Raw genomic sequence first — 20,141 nt, 5'->3', positions numbered from 1 at the left:
TTTCTGCTAACTAATTTAGTAAAGGTAAATTTTTAATATGAATATATATGTAATCTTGTCCAAAATAAATCATTTTTTTTAGAAACGCTTTAATTTTTTCAGTCTCTGTTTAAGAAAATTGAAAAACATATTTTATCACTATTCAGAAATACTTAAAGCTTGATCAAAACACTTTTATTACTAAAATAAGTGTTGTTATTTTCTTAGATAAATATAAACCAGACTTTCACAATCTTTGAAAAGTTTTTTTTTCCTTTAATTTGTTTGCTTTTTTGGTCGTGCATGATCATGGTAATTGATAACATCTTTATAGTAACACATGCATCGTCTTCCTCTGATATACTTTTGAATAATTATTGGTCAGGTTTTCACTTTATAGTGTCTTGGATTCTTTAATTATTTATTTGACTAAACTATTATTTAAAGCCCATAGAGTACTCTTTTCCTCTATATATATTGAACAAGTTCATGGACTAAAGAATTAACTATCTCTAATAGAGAACACAACAATATGGGTGGTCTTGTACATACTATACAATTTGTTTTTGGGATTGTTGGTGAGTTTATGTCACTTTAAAAATTAATTTATTTTCATATTTTATTTTATTTGTATATTTTTCTCTTTAATTAATTAATTTCTGGTTGAGTTTTTCTTCTCATTTTGCTTCTCTTTTTTCCTACTAATTAACAGGAAATGCCGCTACTCTTTTTCTCTTCTTGGTACCCACGTAAGAATAATTCTCAAAAATACTTCTCAGAATTTTATTTAATTTTCAAAAAGAAAGGGGGTTTCGGGGGGGGGGGGGGGGGGGGGGNGGGGGGGTTGTTTTTGTAAAGAGAGACATAATATATTTTCTCCGTCTTATATTGTAATATTGTATGGAGTCAAACGAGTATTTATTTATTTTTTAATTAAAATTGAAATAGTTGATTTATCTATGATGAAAACCCGTTTTAAAAAAATCAAGAATTTTTTTAGTTTAGTATTTGCTGAAATTGACACTTTAAATCTAGATAGATTCGTATATTATAAATTTGAAATTCTTGCGTTTTGTATTTTTTTGATGATCAATTATTGAATTTCTTAATTCAAGAGAACTAGTCAATTTATCTTTTGCCAAGTCACTTTTTAAAAAATAAAAAATAAAAAAATTCATTGTTATATTTTTTTCTCAAATATTTTATACTTAACTATAGGTAATCAGTTAGACTTTTTCGAGAAATTAGATATTCATTCAAATGATAAATCAATGTTACTCGATTATAATTTATGTACACTAATAATATAAATAAATTTAATATAGTTTTGTTTGATTGAATTTAGGTTTACATTCAAGAGGATTATCGAGAACAAATCAACAGAACAGTTCTCTGGAATACCTTATGTTATGACATTTCTCAACTGCTTGCTTTCTGCATGGTAGCTATCTATGCTCCAAAAAGGAAAAAAAGTGTCAATCTATTGAGTTCTTAAATTGCCTTTTTACCAAACTTATATTGTGATGAAGCTTGCGTTTGGTCATAGATTCCTAAATATTATTTTATGGAAAAATATATTTATATGCTTGGGAATTAAATAAATAAAAAGAACGGAAGAAAAACAATACATAAGTTGATTAAATGCTTTTATGGTGTCGGCCTTTCTCAAACTTGTAAAGTTGAAACTAATAAATAGTAATATGTTTTTTTATAAAATATAAAAACTTAAAGTAAATTTTAAATTTTTAAAAATTCTCAAACAATAGAATTTAGCCTGATTTCTAATTTTTTTTTTCTAGTATTTAAAAATGTTTATAGTTTGTCAAAAACATTTGTCATATGATAACCAATCGTGTGATCATACACTATTTGTCAAATTTGTTCTCAAATATTTTTGTAAATATCTATGATCAAACGGATACTTTTAACTAATTTGGTGGTGAAAGTGTCCATCCACAAGTAGCAAATTCTAAATTTAAATTTGATTGATTTAATGTTTACTATTTATTAAATTTTTAATAATTATATTTTGATATATTTATGTGAAAAATGTCGAGTTCAGATTGGCGTAACTTTATATGCCTCCAAAATATTGAACTTACATACTAGCCACTAATCTATAACTACATGCATCTGATGGGCAAGTTGAGATGAATTATGAGGGATAAAAATAAGATAATTTATTTAAAAGCTATTTGGGATAAAATAGGTTAAAATGTGGTCTATTCCCTAACTTGTTCAATTTTTATTAAGTTTTAGTTGTTTTATTTTATAATACTCCTATTTTAGTTCCTAATAAAACTATCTTTTTTTAGTATGATGATATAATATATCAAATAAATAATATATTTTTAAAAAATATATATTTTAACTTAGATTTTTCATATGTCAATTTAGGCTACATATTAACCCTTTTTTTTTAGATGAAGCTACTAATTGAGAGGGTCATTAAGTCTCTAGACTTGGACGGATTAAACATATTATTTAATGTGCTAATTTGGCGACCTTTATTTATAACTACTATAATTGTGATATTTGAAACAACTGCTATCCAAAATGAAATCTTGAGATTAATCAACTGATTTAAGAAAATCAAATTTTTGCCTTATTCAAAACAATTCGATCGGTTCATAGATTAAATTATAATTTTCCATTGTAATTATTGTGTCAAATGTTTACTGATGAAGTTATTGATTTAATAAATGAATAGGTACGGTTTGCCATTTATAACATCAAACAATATTCTAATAGCAACAATAAATGGAGCTGGAGCTGCAATTGAGTTGATATACGTGTTGATTTTCTTCTTATATGCGCCGAATAAACAAAAGGGGAAAATATTAGCAATGTTGATATTAGTTATATTGGCGTTTGCTGCCGCAGCGGTTATTTCAGTGCTTGCTTTTCATGGAAAAAACAGGCAACTCTTTTGTGGTACGGCTGCTACCATATTCTCCATCGTTATGTATGCATCACCTATGTCTATCATTGTAAGCTCTCTCAATACTCTCTTTATTTCAATTTATTTGTCTGATTTTTATTTGACACGAAATTTAAGTACATAAAGAGAACTTTTGATCTTGAACTAAAATATGCAAAAAGTATCAAAATGTCATTAAATCTTGTAATCTTATAAACATGCGTGAAAAGTTCTAAAATTTGCAAAAAAATAAAAGAGTTTTTTTAACATACTAAAAAGAAAGTAGAATCGACAAACAAATTAAAACAAAGAGAGGCTATGTTATGCAGCAATTCCTTTTCTAAGTCACCATTCAGATTGCAAATCCTAAATTTATCTCTAACCACAAGGTAGATTCAAGATTTAAACTAGGTGGATCCTGTATTTATTCTTTCATTATTTAATTCATTTTTTTTAATTATAGATTAAAAAATTATTAGTATTTTTTAATCTATACAATATTTATGTTCTGTTTAACTTGAACTTACAATTTTAAGGTTATAAATGACGGATATTTTACTATCTAATCGAGCAACTCCCGCTCGTTGATTTTGTCAAAGAGTACTTATGAATGAAAGATTAATTTGTGCAGAGACTAGTAATAAAGACCAAGAGTGTGGAGTACATGCCATTCTTCCTGTCATTTGCTGTTGTTGTATCTTGCAGCTGCTGGTTTACCTATGCCATGCTAGGAATGGACCCATTTGTTGGCGTAAGTATTGCGCCTAGCATCTCTCCTATTTATCATATATATGTTAAAAATTGAATCAAATCTATAGTATGGTGTCAGAATGAGCTCAAATATAGATAATCTGTTTAATTTGTCAAAATCTTATAGGTTGGGTTTAAGGTAATTTGAATTAAGTTAATCTCAAATTATTTAAGCCTTAACTTATTTTACAAAAATTTTCAATTGAGTTTAATTTAGACCCGTTTTAAGTCTCTTTATTTGCGTTGGTGTAATGTATGTTCTCATATCGAAGGTATGAATTACTATTTATTTAATTTCTTCTAAGGTTTATCTATCAATTTGTGATTATATTTTTATTTTCTTGAGTTAAAATTCAAATTGTGGTTATAAAAGGTAAATAACAATATTTTAAAATTATTGAGATTAAATTGATCAAATTAAGCATGTCATGACCTAGCCCGATTTTTAATCCAACTCATTTGCGTCCAAAGTAAAATTGGACAAATCATGACCTAATCCTATTTCAACTCAACCCGGCCATTTACACACCTAACTGTCAACATTAATTAATATGTGGGACATTTGTGAATTACTTGTATTAATTAATAATTTTGTACTTTGCAGATTTCAACAGGTGTTGGTTTGGCTTTAGGAATAGTACAGTTGATCTTATATTTTATTTACTGTGACAAAAAAATATTAAATAAGAAGACAACTGCTACTGATGAGTCCCTACAGAATATGGGCAATGGCTATAGCAATAATGTTAAGTGTTACAATGATGAGAAGCAATCAAATTTTCATGAGCAAGTCTAGACAAGTTATGAAATCAAGTTCAATATGCAACTCAAAACTTGGTGATTTTTGTGTAAAATCTGTTTCTTTAGATTTTATAAACATTCTGATGTACTTGAATAATATAATATTGTAAAAGCATAAAAGTATGTCAAGAATGATCAGATATCGGAATGAAATGTGTATGATTATGCATTATGTTCACAATGTGTGGTTGCTTAGATTGAAGATTATTTAATGTTTATGGTTCAAATATTTATATATATTCCATGAATTTATTAATACATTTCATGATCTGATCTGCACTTTTGACGAAGAAGCTTCGGATATTGATCAGCCTATTTTATCATATTTTCTAAAATTTCTTACCAATTGAAAAAATTACAAAAATTCTTATTCTTGAATACATCACTTTACGTGATTATCGAGACGTTGAGTGATGTATCCGAAACTGAGATACGATGTATCGGGATGTATCCGAAACTAGAACGCGATATATCGGGACGTTTTGGGATGTATCCGGATTCCACCAAATTTACGGGATTTTTGTAATTTGAAAATGAGTAGGGATATAATAAGATGTAATTAGCTCTTATGAGATTTGTGTAAAATTCTCTAATAAATAAAGTTAGTAATATCTTATTTTCTAAGTAACAATTTTCTTAGTCTAGTTACTAACTTTTCTTAATTCTTTTTTAAGTAGTTAGCTAATATTATTATATCATATTTTGTATATACTTTTAAAAAGACTAAAAAAATAAACAAACAAAAATGGAGGAGAAGTCCTAATCTAAAACTAATTCCCCNTCATTTGTTTTCATTATGATTAAGACGTCTGAATCTGAATGCACATCTGAATATTAAGATGTTGTCTCTAGATCTGAACACTGATTAATTAAGATCGTTTGTTTTTCAATATCTGAATGTACATAATTCATCAACAAATTGAGCTTTCAAAATCTCCATTAAAATCAATTTTTAGCTCCAAAACTCAAATTTCAAAGACGAGAAAGAAGAAAACAAATTCAATTTTTATACCACTTCTTTTTTCAAATTCCCAAAATTCACCCGTCTGCGTATTTACGCTATCGGAGAACCCACAAGCTTTGTCCACGTATGGTAGCATTTAGCGAAGCAATTATCGATGCATTTTAAGAAAAAGTTCGAGCTCTTATAGATATTGTTCATGATTTTTTCCATGGAATGATTAATAGTTAGTATCCTCAACTCATCGATTTAATATTTTCGTCAATAAATTCAGTTATATATATATGTTTTTTGGCAAATGGTGGTGTAGTGATTTGGAAGAAGAAAGAGTTAGCAAGCAAGATATAAGTAAAATGAAAGTCCAGGTTAGTAATGGTGTAATGGGTATGGTGAGTTTGCAGGAACAGTGGAGAAGAAGAGAAATGAATTAGATTTTTTTTTTTTTTTTTGGTAACTGTAATTATATTACCAGATTTTCAAGATGTACAAATTTGAAGCTTAGAACATGGACATATTCCCAAATCTCAAAGCCCATCACCCTTGCCTTAACCAGGCTCTTATGCTAGAAAACCTACTAAGGATAGAAATTTAAATTTTGCATTGCATTAGCCATTCTAGGAATCATGCTACTTTTACAATGAATTTCTTGAATAATTTGTTTTGTAACTTCCTCTATGGTCCTCTCCCTTTGCTGGAAAATTATGTAATTCCTCTCTTGCCAAATGTAGTAAACAGATGCAACCAATGTCATTTTGTATACTTCATCTTGTATAGTTTTCCTGTTAGCATGCAGTGTAGTCCATTCTAGCTCTTCATTCCACCCTGCACTGCATCTGTTGATGGACAACCAATGAAGTAACCTTTGCCATATTACATGCAAAAAATAGGTGCTGATGTGTTTCTGGTTCTCCTTTACACAGTGAGCAAATTGAGTCAGTGTGAATCCCCCATTTGTCTAGCCTGTATTTTGTGTACAATCTCCTTAGTATAGCTAAATACAGGATGAAGGTCCATTTAGGACTGCCTTGGTTATTGCAAATCATTCTTCTCCATGGCACCTTGCTTAGTTCACCTCTAAGTTTTTTGTACATATCCTTGACTGCAAAAGTTTCTGCCTCCATCACCTCTGTCACTTGTAATCCAGCTTCTGAGATCCAATGTCCTGTTTGTAGTATTTTCCTCACAACCCAAAAAGCTTGATTAGCTTGTACTTCCTATGGTCTATTATCTTTGATGTAGTAAGTATGGACCCATACAATCCATAACTTATCCCTTTTCTTAGCCAAATCCCATAGATACGTAAGTATTGCTGCTTTATTCCACACATACACATCTGTAATATTCAGGCCTCCTGCAACTTTTGGACAACAAATTGTATCCCATGCTACAAAAGCTTTCCCTTTAGTTTGTGTATCACCATTCCCTAGGAATCTCTTGCATATAGCTTTTACCTGCTGCAACACTTTCTTTGGGAGTAAAAATATTTGTGCCCAGAATGCTTAAAATATTTGTGCCCAGAATGCTTGAATGGAAGTTAGCACACTTTGCACCAGCTGGAGCCTCCATGCATAAGATAGAAATTTCACAGTCCATGTGTTGATTTTACCCAGCATCATGCCTAGCAGTGGTTGACATTGGCTTATTGACAATTTTTTGGAGCTTAGAGGGACTCCAAGATACCTAAAAGGTAAATTGCCTTTTGTGAAGCCTGTATGCTGCAATATCAACTATTGTTCTTGTTCTGACACTACACCAAAATACACACAACTTTTGGCCTGATTTGCTATTAAACTTGATGCTTGTGAAAACTGCTGAAAGCATTCATACAAGAGGACAATTGATTGGACTTCTCCTCTACTAAACAAAAGAAGATCATCAGCAAAACTCAATTGTATGATCTGTTGTTTATGACATCTTGGATGAAACTTGAACTTGTTGTCCCTCAGTGACTTCAGCATTCTAGTGAAATACTCCATGGCTAGCACAAATAGATATGGGGATATTGGATCCCCTTGTCTCACCCCTCTTTTTGCTTGGAAAGGCCTGCTGGGACTACCATTTATCATTATAGAATAAGAGACTGTCTTAACACATCTCATTATCCATGCTATAAACTATGCAGATATTTGCAACCCAACTAGGACTTCTTCCAGAAAATGACATTCCAAAGAGTCATAAGCCTTCTGCATATCAATTTTAAACATGCACCTAGGTGAAATTCCTTTCCTTTCATACCCCTTCACTAGTTCATGACTTAGTATCACATTATCATTCAACATTCTACCTAGTACAAAAGCAGGCTGACTAGGATCCACAAGATAGTTCATTACAACTTGTAACCTCTGTGTAAGCATTTTAGAAATTATCTTGTATAAGGTGGTACAACATGAAATAGGTCTATATTCTTTAATGGAGCTAGGGTGTTGTACTTTTAGGATCAAAGTTATAGAAGTTCTGTTAACAGGGCCATACATCTCATTGGTTTGAAAGAATTGCAATACACCATATGTTACCTCATCTCCTATTGTTGTCCATGCTTGTTTGAAAAAGTGTGCATTGAAACCATCTGCTCCTGGTGCTTTATTATCATCAATTCTTTGAGTGTTGTCAGGACATCCTCTACAGTAAAAGGTTGTATAAGTGCAAGTTGTTGTGTTCTGGTGAGAACAAGGCCATCTTTCATTGCTACTGGATGCATGGTTGGCATGAGTGAAGTTGATTTTCCTAACAACCCTTTGTAAAACCCCACAACTTCTTTTGTAATATCATCTAGATTTCTTATGATTGTGCCATCTTCTTTGGTGAGCATTGTGATTTGATTCTAAGTTTCCCTTCCTTTCATACTTTCAAAGAAATATGCAGTGTTTGAGTCCCCTAATTTGAGCCATTGCATTCGAGACTTTTGTTTATAAATGGACTCTTTAATCAAACTCCATTTGGTCAATTGTGCCCTCATCTCCTTCTCTTCTTCTATTATGTGTTGTGGAATAAGTGTATTTTGTATTTGATTCTGTTTGGCCACAAGTTCTCTTCGTAGCTGCTGGACCTTTCCTATGACCCCTATACTTTTTTTTTGTTTAAATGTTGCATTTCAGTTCTTACAATCTTCATATTATTCCACACCCCTTGCATTCCTCCATTTTGTCTCTGCCAGCTTATCTGTATTGTGGGTTTGAAATCAGGATGTTGTGCTAAGCAGTTATAAAATCTAAATGGCTTCTTCCTTATGTATCTTTGTGTTTCTACTTCGATACTTAGAGGGGAGTGGTCTGAGAATAAGGGCTCCATCACCATCACTTGTAAATGTGGCATTCTGATTACCCATTCATCATTCATCAGTGCTCTATCTATCCTGCTAAACACATGCCCATTATTCCATGTATATTGCCTCCCTACTGTGTGTAGTTCTGTGATATTACTGTGAATCATGCATTATAAAAAAATCTTTGGTTTCTGCCAGCTGTACTTGACTCCCAATGGGTCTATCCTCTTGTGCCAAAATTGAGTTAAAATCTCTCATGATCAACCATGGTCCCCTGATATGTATGCTCAACTGTTTTACCTTTTCCCATAATGAGCTCCTGGTAGCTATGGTGTGCAGGCCATACACTGCTGTGAATAAAAACTTAAAATCACTTTGCTGCATATCTACCAGGCCATGTACATATTGAACTGATGATTCCACCCTTGTGAATTTGACCATAGTAGAATTCCATACAACCTAAATTCTTTCTCTAACTTCATTTGTATCATTTGTGCACCACTCCCATCCTGGCATTATTTTATTGATAACACTCCCAGCTTTCTCTTTTCTAACTCTATGTTTTAAATTTGCTATACTAGTTACTTTATTCCTCTTAACGAACAACCTTAGCTCCTTATGTTTGACCTCTTGGTTGAACCCTCTAACATTCCAGGTTACTAGCATATTATATTAGGGGGTTTTGGTGGTGCCTCATGAGTAACAACCTCTAGTCTTCCACTATGTTGCCCAGTTGCACAGACAGTGTCCTCAGTATTTGTATTGCCATCATGTCCAGTAGAATCAATCTGCATTACCCCTTTCTTTGTTGCTCTACACCTCACAGTTTGCCATTCATCCTGGTCCGGTGTCAATTTTTCAATAGTCTGTTGATCACTGTCCTTAACCAGTTCCTTTCCTGCTGCTGGCTTCCATTCCTTCCTTGGCCTTTGACTTTGCCCTTTCCTTGGTGGTGGTACTCTTGGTTTATCACAAGAATGTCCCACTTGTAAGCATTTCTGGTAGAAAACTGGCTTCCACTCATACCTCACTTGTTGCTCAATAACTCTCCCCTTTGGATCCTGAATCTTGATCACAGTAGGTAGTATCCTTGTTATGTCCATTTCAACTAGTATTCGAGCAAATGAGATTCTACTTGTTTGTGTAGTACATTCATCTGCATACAAAGGCTTCCCCAAACTACTACATATTTTAATAAGCACAACAGAGTTCCAGTAGTTTAAAGGCAGCTTCGGAAGTTTGACCCACAATGGAATTGTAGTGAGGATTTCCTTCTTAAAGTTAAAATCTGGATCCCATGGCTTCATAATAACTTGTCTCCTTAGTAAGTAATGAGGTCCTGAACATAACACTCTATCCCTTTTTTCCTCATTTGCAAACCTTATGACAAAGTATCCATCAACATGATACAGTACCACTGATTTACTAGAGAAATTATCCTGACTTAGAATGAATCTCTCCATAGCTCTTATTGATGGTGCAGTACCCACCACATAGACAACCATTGAAGGTTTCCATTTCACTTCATCCTGAGCTATATCCTCAGCCAGTATTTCCACGACCTTTTCTCCTTCAACAATTATTGGAGGTATGTAAGTTAGATTCATACCTCTAGTAACCATACTATTCGTAGCAAACAAGTTCGCCCATGGTTTCTCTAGTGTTTTTTCAGGCATATTCAGCTTAGTTGCAGATATGTCCTCTGTTACTATTCCATTCATTCCTTGCAAAGATTGACTGTTGTTTCCTCCAGTTCCTCTGTATTGCGTTAGTTCCGGCCATTGTTCCTCCCTTGCAGTTTCCCCTTTGCTCTTATCTGATTTCACCTCCGAAATATTATTGGTTCCTTCTGGAGTGTTCGGAGGTGTCTTGAACCTTTGTTTTGCTGCATGCGTTGTTTTATTAGTGCTAGTGCTAATGCCATGAAGTATTTCTTCCTCGCGGTGTCTATGCGCTGCTCTGCGTGGTCGTCCCCTCTCCATTTCCGGCGAGGTGCAAGTTAGTGCACACTAACGTGCGGCAAAGCTCAGATTTTTATAGTAGCTTTGAAAATGAATTAGAATTTAATATTTAAAAAAAATGAAGAGCACTAAACAGAGATCTGAACGATTTTCAGACTCTATACTAGGTCTCATGACTCGGTCAAAGGCATTCAGAGGAATTAAGTGGTTTAATCTGAATCAAAACAAATGCACTCAATGGGCTGAAGTCTGAACAATTCAGATTCAGACCTTTATTAAGTGCAAACAAATGAGGCCTTAGTCTAGTTACTAACTATTTTTAATTCTTTTTTTAAGTAGTTAGCTAATATTATTATATTATATTTTTAAAAAGACTAAAGAAATAAACAAACAAAAATGGAGGAGGAAAAGTCCTAATCTAAAACTAATTCCCCCCTAATCCTGCGTTCTGTTTTTTCCCTCTAAAATTTTTCAAACCAAAAACCTTTAGGTTTCCCTTATGAATCTTCAACCAAATCACAAATACACACGAATAACAGAAAAAAAAAAGTACTAGTGTTATATTATTTTACACAATCGAGGAACTTTCATCACGTTGACGTAATTCGATTTGAGCAACAGATATCTGATTTTAGAGGCTTTGTTTAAAAAATCTTGGCTCAATAAAGGTTCATTTTTTTCGCTGTTTTATTTTTCTGATTTTTATTATATATTGTTTGTCTCTATTTTTTTGCGTTGATGTTGTTGAAGTTGCTATGGATTATTAGTTTGTTATTTTGTGAATGATTTAAACCCCAAATTATAGATTATTAGAATTTGAAAATTTGAATATTTGAACAAATTTTCATGTTTTATCCTTGACTCTAATTCTTCATCATTAATTTTTCAATTTGTAACTATCCAACATTTTCATGCTTTAGTGAGTTTTTCTTATACTTTTCCCTTTTTTTTTGTTTGTTTTATGCTTCAGTGAGTTTTGCATGCTTTAATGATTATTTATAAAGGATGAACAGATTTATCATTATTAAGTTTGATTAGTTTCACGTTTCAGTTGATTATAAAAATGTTGGTTTGGATTAATCAAGTGGTTGGATTGTCTTTTTCCAAAGCTTAAAAGTCATAAGTTGATCATATCTGACTTTTGATTTTTAACTTATTTTTATACTTTTTAGCCTTTATAAGCGATTTTTGTATTTTTAAACACTTTTAAACATAAAAGAAAAATTTAAAAGCCAAAAACTACCTAAATGATCTGAGTTTATACTTTATATTTAAGGATCATTCAGTTAACTACTGTGACATTAGTTGCGGATTAATGCAACAATCGTTATTATATCTAGAGATTAAAAAACCACCATAGTAACACCACCACCTGCATAACTCCTTCTCCTCCTTTCACCAATCACCGCCACCATCAACCAGCGGCGTCGCCATAGCTTAGGATGGCCAATCGGAAACCATTCGTCTCCACGCGACATAATAATGTAGCAGGCCACGTTAAATGTATGTCTTGTAGGATATGAATTGCCACCTAAGATGTCAAGTAGGATGTGTATGTTTATTTGTTTAACTCTATACAAATTTAACTTTTTACTTATACAGATCCAAAATTGAAGAATATGAATATCATATGACAAAGTTAGAACACGTTTATATATTATGCGTTTACTTTTTTAGTCATGTATGATCATGATGACATCTTTATAATAAGCCATGCAATCTTCCTCTATAATTATGAATAATTACTGGTCAGATTTATCCTTTTTAAGTACTCCAAGAATATTCTTGGTTTAATTACTCCTATTTATTTTGATTAAAATATTACTATTAGAATATGTGACCTCTTAATTAGAATATTACTACTACTCATCTCCTCTTTATATTGAACAAGTTTTTGAACTGAAAAACTAACTTGCTCATAGCTTGTAGAGAACACAACAATATGAGCGGTCTTGTACACACTATACAATTTGTTTTTGGGATTCTTGGTGAGTTTATTTCACTTTAATTAATGCATTTCCATATTTTATTTGCTTTGTATATTTTTCTCTTTAATTAATTAATTTTTGGTTGAGTTTTTCTTCACATTTGCATCTCTTTTTCCTGCTAATTAATTAACAGGAAATGCCGCTTCTCTCTTTCTCTTTTTAGTACCCACGTAAGTATAATTCTTAACAACACGATCACTATTTCTATTATAATTTATACACATTAATAATATAAATATATTTTGTTTGATTGAATTTAGGTATACATTCAAGAGGATCATCAAGAACAAATCGACAGAACAATTCTCTGGAATACCTTATGTTATGGCATTTTTTAACTGCTTGCTTACTGCATGGTAACTATCTATACCCATATAACAAATTCCAAATTTTGATGCATCGAAATGGACTGAGCTAATAAATAGGTGGATCAATCTTTCAAATTTAAATGAATTATATTTTCATATGCTAATTTTGTCACTTTAGAATTTTCCTTTGTAATTATTATTTTCTAATAAAGTTATTGAATGAATGAATGAGCAGGTATGGTCTGCCATTTATAACATCAAACAATATTCTGGTTACAACAATCAACGGGACTGGAGCTACAATTGAGTTAATATATGTGCTTATCTTTTTATTATATGCACCCAATAAGCAAAAGAGAAAAATGATCTTAGCAATATTTGTATTAGTCCTTGTTGCTTTTGCTGCAGCTGCGGTTATCTCAGTGCTTGTTTTTCATGGAAAAAATAGAGAGCTATTTTGTGGTATTGCTTCCACAGTTTTCTCCATCGTTATGTATGCAGCTCCTCTGTCTATTATTGTAAGCACTCTCAAATACTCCTTCTTATTATCATTCCTTTACAACGAATTGAATATATTTTTATTCAGAGACTAGTGATCACGACCAAAAGCGTGGAGTACATGCCATTTCTCTTATCATTTGCCGCTATCCTATCTTGCACTAGCTGGTTTATCTATGCCATACTAGGAATGGACCCATATATTGGCGTAAGTACATCTCTTCCAACTGTTGAGAATATAATTAAATAAGTAATAAAAGTATGCTTTTAGATGAGTCAGAGGAGACAAAGGTCCTGAGATTGAAACTCACTGTCACTCATATCAAAAAGAATTTTCACATGTTGTATGAATTACCAGTAGTATTAATTAGTGAATTTTGTTGTTATGCAGATTTCAACAGGTGTTGGCTTGACTTTAGGAATAGTGCAATTGATTTTATATTTCTGTTATTGTGACAAGAAAATTTTAAACAAGAAGACATTTGCTGTTGAAGAGTCGCAGCAGAATATGGACAACGGTCATAGCAATGACGTTAACTTGTATTTACCATGATGAGAAGCAATCCTATTTTTAATGGTCAATACATGAATGTCCATATGTGCAAGTCTAGACAAGTTAAAACGGAGGACCAAGTTCATGGCAGCTCAAAACTTGATGATTTTTGTTGAGAAACAGTTTCTTTAGATCTATTCTATTGGTATCTTGATGTGCGCAGATAGTAGTGTAAGAGCATAAAAGCATAATCTTGTGCTTCACATATTCAGGTAAAATTTGAAAAAGTTGAAAAAAAAAATGTAGTTTTTTATAATTTCTTGTTGTAAATTGATCAAGGAAATAACTATGCATTTATTCATTGATATGATTTAAGTACTTTCATATATGTAACTTGTTAAAAATTTACCTTTCTATATGAAAATTTAAAATAAAAATAAAAGATCCACGTGACCCCAATCACATGTAAAGATTGAAATATTTCAGGTTAAGTATGCTCGCTAGATATATAATTCAATACTTTAAAGATGATCATCTGAATTTGTGCTTGAAGAAGTCCAGTTTTTTGTTCTTGTTGACTTTTGCTAGCTAAATTTAACTTGAAGCTATATATTTAGCTATCTCAAGACGTAATAAACATCAAATCCCATCACGTTTCTATGGGACAAAAAAATGATGTCTTTTAAATCTGAATTTCACCACTATAGTATGCGGAAAAAAAATGAAAAAAAGTAAATCAAAACATCTAATTTTAGTAAAGGGNGGCTTGGGCAATCCTCCTTCCTTTGAGCTAGCTTTTGGGGTGTGAGTTAGGCCTAAGACCTAATCTAACAAAATCCCACCACGTTTCTATGGGACAAAAAAATGATGTCTTTTAAATCTGAATTTGACCACTATAGTATGCGGAAAAAAATGAAAAAAAGTAAATCAAAACATCTAATTTTAGTAAAGGGCCCAAATATGTAAAACAAAAAAATAGTTAAACGCCCACCGTGGGGCTCGAACCCACGACCACAAGGTTAAGAGCCTTGCGCTCTACCAACTGAGCTAGACGGGCTACTTGTGATGATCTACCATACACTTTTATTAAATAAAAACTAGCTGGGAAAAAACACATTGCACACTAATTAAAATAAAATTAATTAGAGAATTGATAGGAAATTAAATAGATAGAAATAGTTGCATACTATGTTAAGCCGTCTCTACATGCATAATATATTTATTTTAAACTAACTTGAGAGGAGTACTTGACAATTTGTAATGTAAAAATAGAAGATAATAGCTAGAGAAGAGTTTTTGACAATTTGAGAACTATTATTCTTGAGCCTTTTGGATCTCTACTTCATTAGGCATCTCTAGTTTTTGGCCTTCTTCCACACCATTTTCAATGTTAACATGTTTGCAGGCTTCATTTGGTCCTCCACCAACACAACTCTCATTGGAATAGAAGCCAATTTCCCTTGTCCAAGTTTTTAATGTCTCCATAGCTGCTTCATCTGTTTTGTATCAAATTGTAACATTAATTATACTCACTTTTTAAAAAAAAACAGATAGAAAGATATTTTAATCCTATTAATTTTTAGTTTTTTTTTTTTACCCCTTCCTACGAGTTTTCACCTTTTTTACTTTTTTGGTGACTGAAATTCCTAACCTCGGAATTGGAGGTAGATGGTGTGTACCATCTAAGCAATCTACTCTTGTCAATTTTTAATTCCTTGCTAGTAATCAAATGAATTGTGTGACTCTTAATTAACACCTTAGTTTATGTCTAAGGCTAGACATCTAGAGCGTAGCGCAAAAATGTTGAGATAGAATTAACCAAAAAATTTACTCAAGAGAAAAGATTGCCCAAAAATCATATAAAAAGATCTCCCATCCCCTTTTCGTTCGATGGAACTATTCAACTATTTTCTTTAGTTTTCTCAATGTCCAAATACTTCATATCAACTTCTAAAAGTTTCAACAAATAAAAGACAAGATAAATTTGTAATTTCACTTGCCTAGTCTTGGCACAGTGTGGCCTTGAGGATGCCTTATGATGAGAGGATTTTCAAAAGCTGTTGTAAGCTCTTGTGAAGGAAGTTTGAGCCAATCTTTCTCTCCAATAAAATGGACTGATTTAACCTTCATCATATCTTTGTATGCAATGTTACAAATATTTGGGTCCCTAAATTTGGCCCCTGATATTGATACAAATAATTTCATTGGTGGATGCTCTTTCAGAATCTTCCCCTGTATAAATAAAAATATATAAATTTCCCAAATTATATTGGAAATTATGAAGTAATTTTGGCTAAGAGTTGAGGTGATTGCAAAATTACCTGTTCCATGTACCCTAGTAAAAGGCCTGATAAAGTCGCTCCCTGCACCAAGGGATCGAGAAAATAAAATAAAATTTCACCTAATTTGATATTTGTGAGTATAATTTTAAAATTACGATATTCAAGTTTGGATTTGATTTGAGATATTAGTACAATTTGTTATTCAGTATTTTTAGAATATCAAATTATTTACTTAATGAAGATCATATATCAATAGGTTCATTATTAATTAGTACAAGTTCAAAGAGTAAGTTAAAGATTAAACATAAACAACTCAAAATACATATGTATTTTAGTTGTGTCAATTTGTTTTTCTTGAAGTCTTCTTATTTGTTGATCTTTTATTACTCCATATCTCCACATCAAAAATAAAAATATTGGAGCAATAGTACTAACTTTGTAATACAATTGGCTATAACTTCAATATGGTATTACTGAAAATCGTACCAAATTAAAGTTTGATTTATCGATTGTTGAATTACTAAACCAAAATTTAAAAATTTGATATTCGACTTCTATTTTAAACTATCAATTATCAAATTACCGATCCCAAAATTTAAAAATCCCAAATCAAATACCAAACATCCACTTTTTTATTAGACGTAAAAATTAAGATCTCCTGTAAAAAGTAAACAAACCTGGGAGAATCCGAGAAGACCATCGAAAGGCCCTTTGCTTGTTATATACTCACACAAGTACGAAATGCATTCTTCTAAGTTCTCATATTCTGTAAAATCCTGAGAGCAGGTAAATCATTGTTAGTAAAAACTACTCCAATGTGTTGTGGTGCAGTGGTGTGACTACTCCATTCAGAGGAGGAGCAAGGTGGAAGTTTGTGGATTTGGACGAACCTAGTAGCTTTTGTTTAGATCCTGTATTTGTACTAGAAAATTAAATAAATATATGTATATTAACTGGTGAATCACCAACAAGGGTTGTGGTGGAGTGGTAATTAAGTACTTTTTCATCCTTAACCAAGAGGTTTCGAGTTCGAGCTCCCTTGGGTACGGAGTCGCCTTTGTTAGGGAGCGCTTTACCCCTCAATGTGGGACTTCCTGGTGCGAATCCGGATTTAGTCGGGCTCCGGGCACCGGACATCAGGTGGAAAACCAAAAAAAAAAACTTGTGAATCTGGTTCAGTGATAAAAAAGTGACTGTCATATGGCTCCACCCTTAACCACAGGTCTTGGGTTCGAGACTGGATATGGAGAAAATCTGTTGGGAGCGCTACTCCCGAATTTAGTCAGGGGTCTAATACGAACTCCGAACATCAGGTGGGAAACCAAATAGGCAAGAATGAATTAACAAACAGATTTCAAAATTACTTTTACAAGACAGTGGAATTAGATATGGAATTTCTCGGCAATTCTTTGCTAATTCGTTGCTAAAACGCTATTAGTTTATCGAATCTTCATATAATATTGTTGTTAATTCATAGCTAAATGAAATTAGCATGAAATTTTTGTTGTTTAGCTACACGTTAAGGCACGTATTTACCTCATTATACTGGAACCACTCAAAATATGGTGGTGGAAATATGCCCTCAATATCTGATTTCCCCCCTGCTGCAAATATTCCATCTGGGAATTCCTGCCAATATATATTCATTTATAATTTCAAAAATTAACTTTGATGTGTTACATAATCAACAAAGAAAATATAATTAATTAAATATAAAAATGTAACATCATACCATTTCAAAATGAGCAAAAATAGAAGGATCCCATTTGCTTAATTGTTTTTTTAAGAAATTTCCACTAGTTCTAAATCCATGCAAACAAAGAATCTTCATCTTTTTTTCTCCTATTATCTCGTCCATCCTCTCACAAATGTGGTGAATTAAGTTGAAAGTTGAAGAGTACTGTATATATATCTAAATACTCAGGAATCCAACTACTCACTTTGACATAATTAAAGCGACGTATCGGATTTATTTGAACTCAATATTTTTAACATAGAGTTTATAAATATATATAAAAATTACCACAAATATGAATAAATAACTTTTTAAAATATCATTAATTAATACTAATATATTAATAAAAATTATATAATTTAAATTTTGAATTCGACTCTCAACCGAGTAAACCAAAAATGTAAAGGGGGGGCTATTTACTATTGGGGGAGTTAGGTAATAAGATTGGCTGGCAGGTGACCACGTGACTCTCAACAGCCATTGGGCCTTTGCAACTATCAGGCATTTACTTTTTAAAATTAAGAGAAGAAATATAGAGAAAAGACATAAAATCATCATTGAAGTTATTTTGAATTTTCAAAAAAAATACCTTAATTTTACAAGCGTTTTATTACCCCATAAAAGTATTGAATACCTTTATAAAAAGACCATTTTGACCCATTTTCTCACATGTGAGCTCGCTCGTGATGCTACCCTTTTAATTAATTTAATTTAATTTAACTCTACCCAAATCGTTTCAAAAAGAAAAAAACTCTTTCTTTCTTTTGTTTTCCATTTTTTAGTTTGTCTCTTCGTTTTCTTCAATCAGAGTGATTGTTGAAGATCACTTGCTTCTATTTCAACGTTTTTTGGTCAAAATTCTTGGAGAACTAACTGAGTAAACAAGGAGTTGAAGGTTAACTTTTCTTATGTAAAATGTGTATTGACAGATAAGAGTTTTAAGGATAAAGAGTATTCAAATAAATTATATTTTCTCCATCTGACCAATTAGCTAAAAAAATTACTTGAGACAATACAAAATGTTACTATATAAAAAATTAACTTTGCATGAGAAGATGACATTTCAGGATTTGATCTAATCGTAGAAACAAGTCACTCTTTGGTTTAGTATTCTCTTCAATACCGTCAACTCGTCAAGAGCCCAAAATTCAAAACAGATTTAGAAGCAGCCCAAAGAGCTTCTGTATCATAACTCCAAAGAAAGATTATACCAAAAAGTGCAGCCACCAGCCAATTTGTTATCATTTTGGGGAAGATGATGCATTTAAATGAAGTAAATAATTGATAATTAAAAAAAAATGTGGTACTTTTACTTGGTTTTTGGCAACAAAAATAGATTTTCACACGCGTCATCTGTGTGTTTCACACACATAGTGAGAAAATAGGTCAAAATGGTCCCTTTATAAAGGTATTCAATACTTTTATGGGATAATAAGACGTCCGCAAAGTTAAGGTGTCTATTTGAAAATTCAGGACAACTTCAGTGGTGACTTTATGTCTTTTCTCAAAAATATAATGCAACTCTTGAAGTTGTCCCATATTTGTACAAAGACATCTTAATTATGCTGACGTTTTATTATCCTCCTAAATGATTTTAAACTAATACTATTATATTAAGTTTTCGACCAATTTCAAAATTTAAATGCAAGTATTATTACATACCAATTATTACATGACAAGTATTAATGTAATATAAAATATATATTTTTTCATTTTAAGTTTTTCTTGATTTTTTTCTCTCTTACTTTTTGACTTGCTATTTCTTTTTTACTTTAATTTTAAATAAATGGAAAAATGATCAAAAATGTCCTTAAAACCATGTGAAATGAATAAAGATATGACTTTGACAATTAAAAAAAATCTCAAGTTGTAATATGTCAAAATATTCTATAATTGTTATAGGTGTGGTTTTATCCTTAACTTATGGTTGTTAGTTACAACCTTTAATTAAATAAACCTAATAATATGTATATAACTAACATGTACCGTGGATAGATGTATCTGAATGCAATACATATATATATCCGATGTAAAAAATATGATAAGATTTGTAATTATACAAATTGAAGGGAATGGAGATAATTAGATACAAAATTAGTGAAATTTGTGTTGTTTATCCTAACTTAATTGTAAGTATAAGTGTAGTGAATTCAAATTCTATTTTTTGGTCTAACCAAAATAAAATAGTCAAACACCAAATCTA

General features: G+C 31.6%; 3 protein-coding genes and 1 non-coding gene across 4 annotated transcripts; 2 read left to right on the top strand and 2 right to left on the bottom strand.

Annotated features, from left to right (window-relative positions):
• The first annotated feature begins 428 nt into the window (after positions 1 to 428).
• On the top strand, positions 429 to 4,673 carry LOC125851683 (bidirectional sugar transporter SWEET1-like). The gene is made up of 6 exons (XM_049531454.1): positions 429 to 557; positions 692 to 728; positions 1,325 to 1,420; positions 2,690 to 2,969; positions 3,531 to 3,650; positions 4,254 to 4,673. Exons 1-6 carry the CDS (start codon positions 512 to 514, stop codon positions 4,443 to 4,445), a joined length of 771 nt encoding a protein of 256 aa, XP_049387411.1. The 5' UTR covers positions 429 to 511; the 3' UTR covers positions 4,446 to 4,673.
• A 7,903-nt stretch (positions 4,674 to 12,576) lies between these two features.
• On the top strand, positions 12,577 to 13,981 carry LOC125851684 (bidirectional sugar transporter SWEET1-like). The gene is made up of 6 exons (XM_049531455.1): positions 12,577 to 12,622; positions 12,756 to 12,792; positions 12,883 to 12,978; positions 13,166 to 13,448; positions 13,517 to 13,636; positions 13,820 to 13,981. The coding sequence occupies exons 1-6, from the start codon at positions 12,577 to 12,579 to the stop codon at positions 13,979 to 13,981; spliced, it is 744 nt and encodes a 247-aa protein (XP_049387412.1).
• A 924-nt stretch (positions 13,982 to 14,905) lies between these two features.
• TRNAK-CUU (transfer RNA lysine (anticodon CUU)) lies at positions 14,906 to 14,978 on the bottom strand. Its single transcript has one exon. It is a non-coding gene; the product is annotated as a tRNA-Lys (tRNA).
• A 69-nt stretch (positions 14,979 to 15,047) lies between these two features.
• Positions 15,048 to 18,097, bottom strand: LOC125851685 (dihydrofolate reductase-like). The gene is made up of 6 exons (XM_049531456.1): positions 17,936 to 18,097; positions 17,740 to 17,832; positions 16,881 to 16,979; positions 16,243 to 16,284; positions 15,922 to 16,153; positions 15,048 to 15,417 (listed from the first exon to the last, which is right to left on the bottom strand). The coding sequence occupies exons 1-6, from the start codon at positions 18,059 to 18,061 to the stop codon at positions 15,236 to 15,238; spliced, it is 774 nt and encodes a 257-aa protein (XP_049387413.1). The 5' UTR covers positions 18,062 to 18,097; the 3' UTR covers positions 15,048 to 15,235.
• Between the last annotated feature and the right edge of the window lie 2,044 nt (positions 18,098 to 20,141).

This window comes from Solanum stenotomum, unplaced genomic scaffold (genome assembly GCF_019186545.1).
Source record: "Solanum stenotomum isolate F172 unplaced genomic scaffold, ASM1918654v1 scaffold28496, whole genome shotgun sequence".
Taxonomy (NCBI): Eukaryota; Viridiplantae; Streptophyta; class Magnoliopsida; order Solanales; family Solanaceae; genus Solanum; species Solanum stenotomum.
The sequence above is the reverse complement of the archived record's forward strand: the minus strand, read 5'-3'. Positions and strand labels throughout refer to the sequence as shown.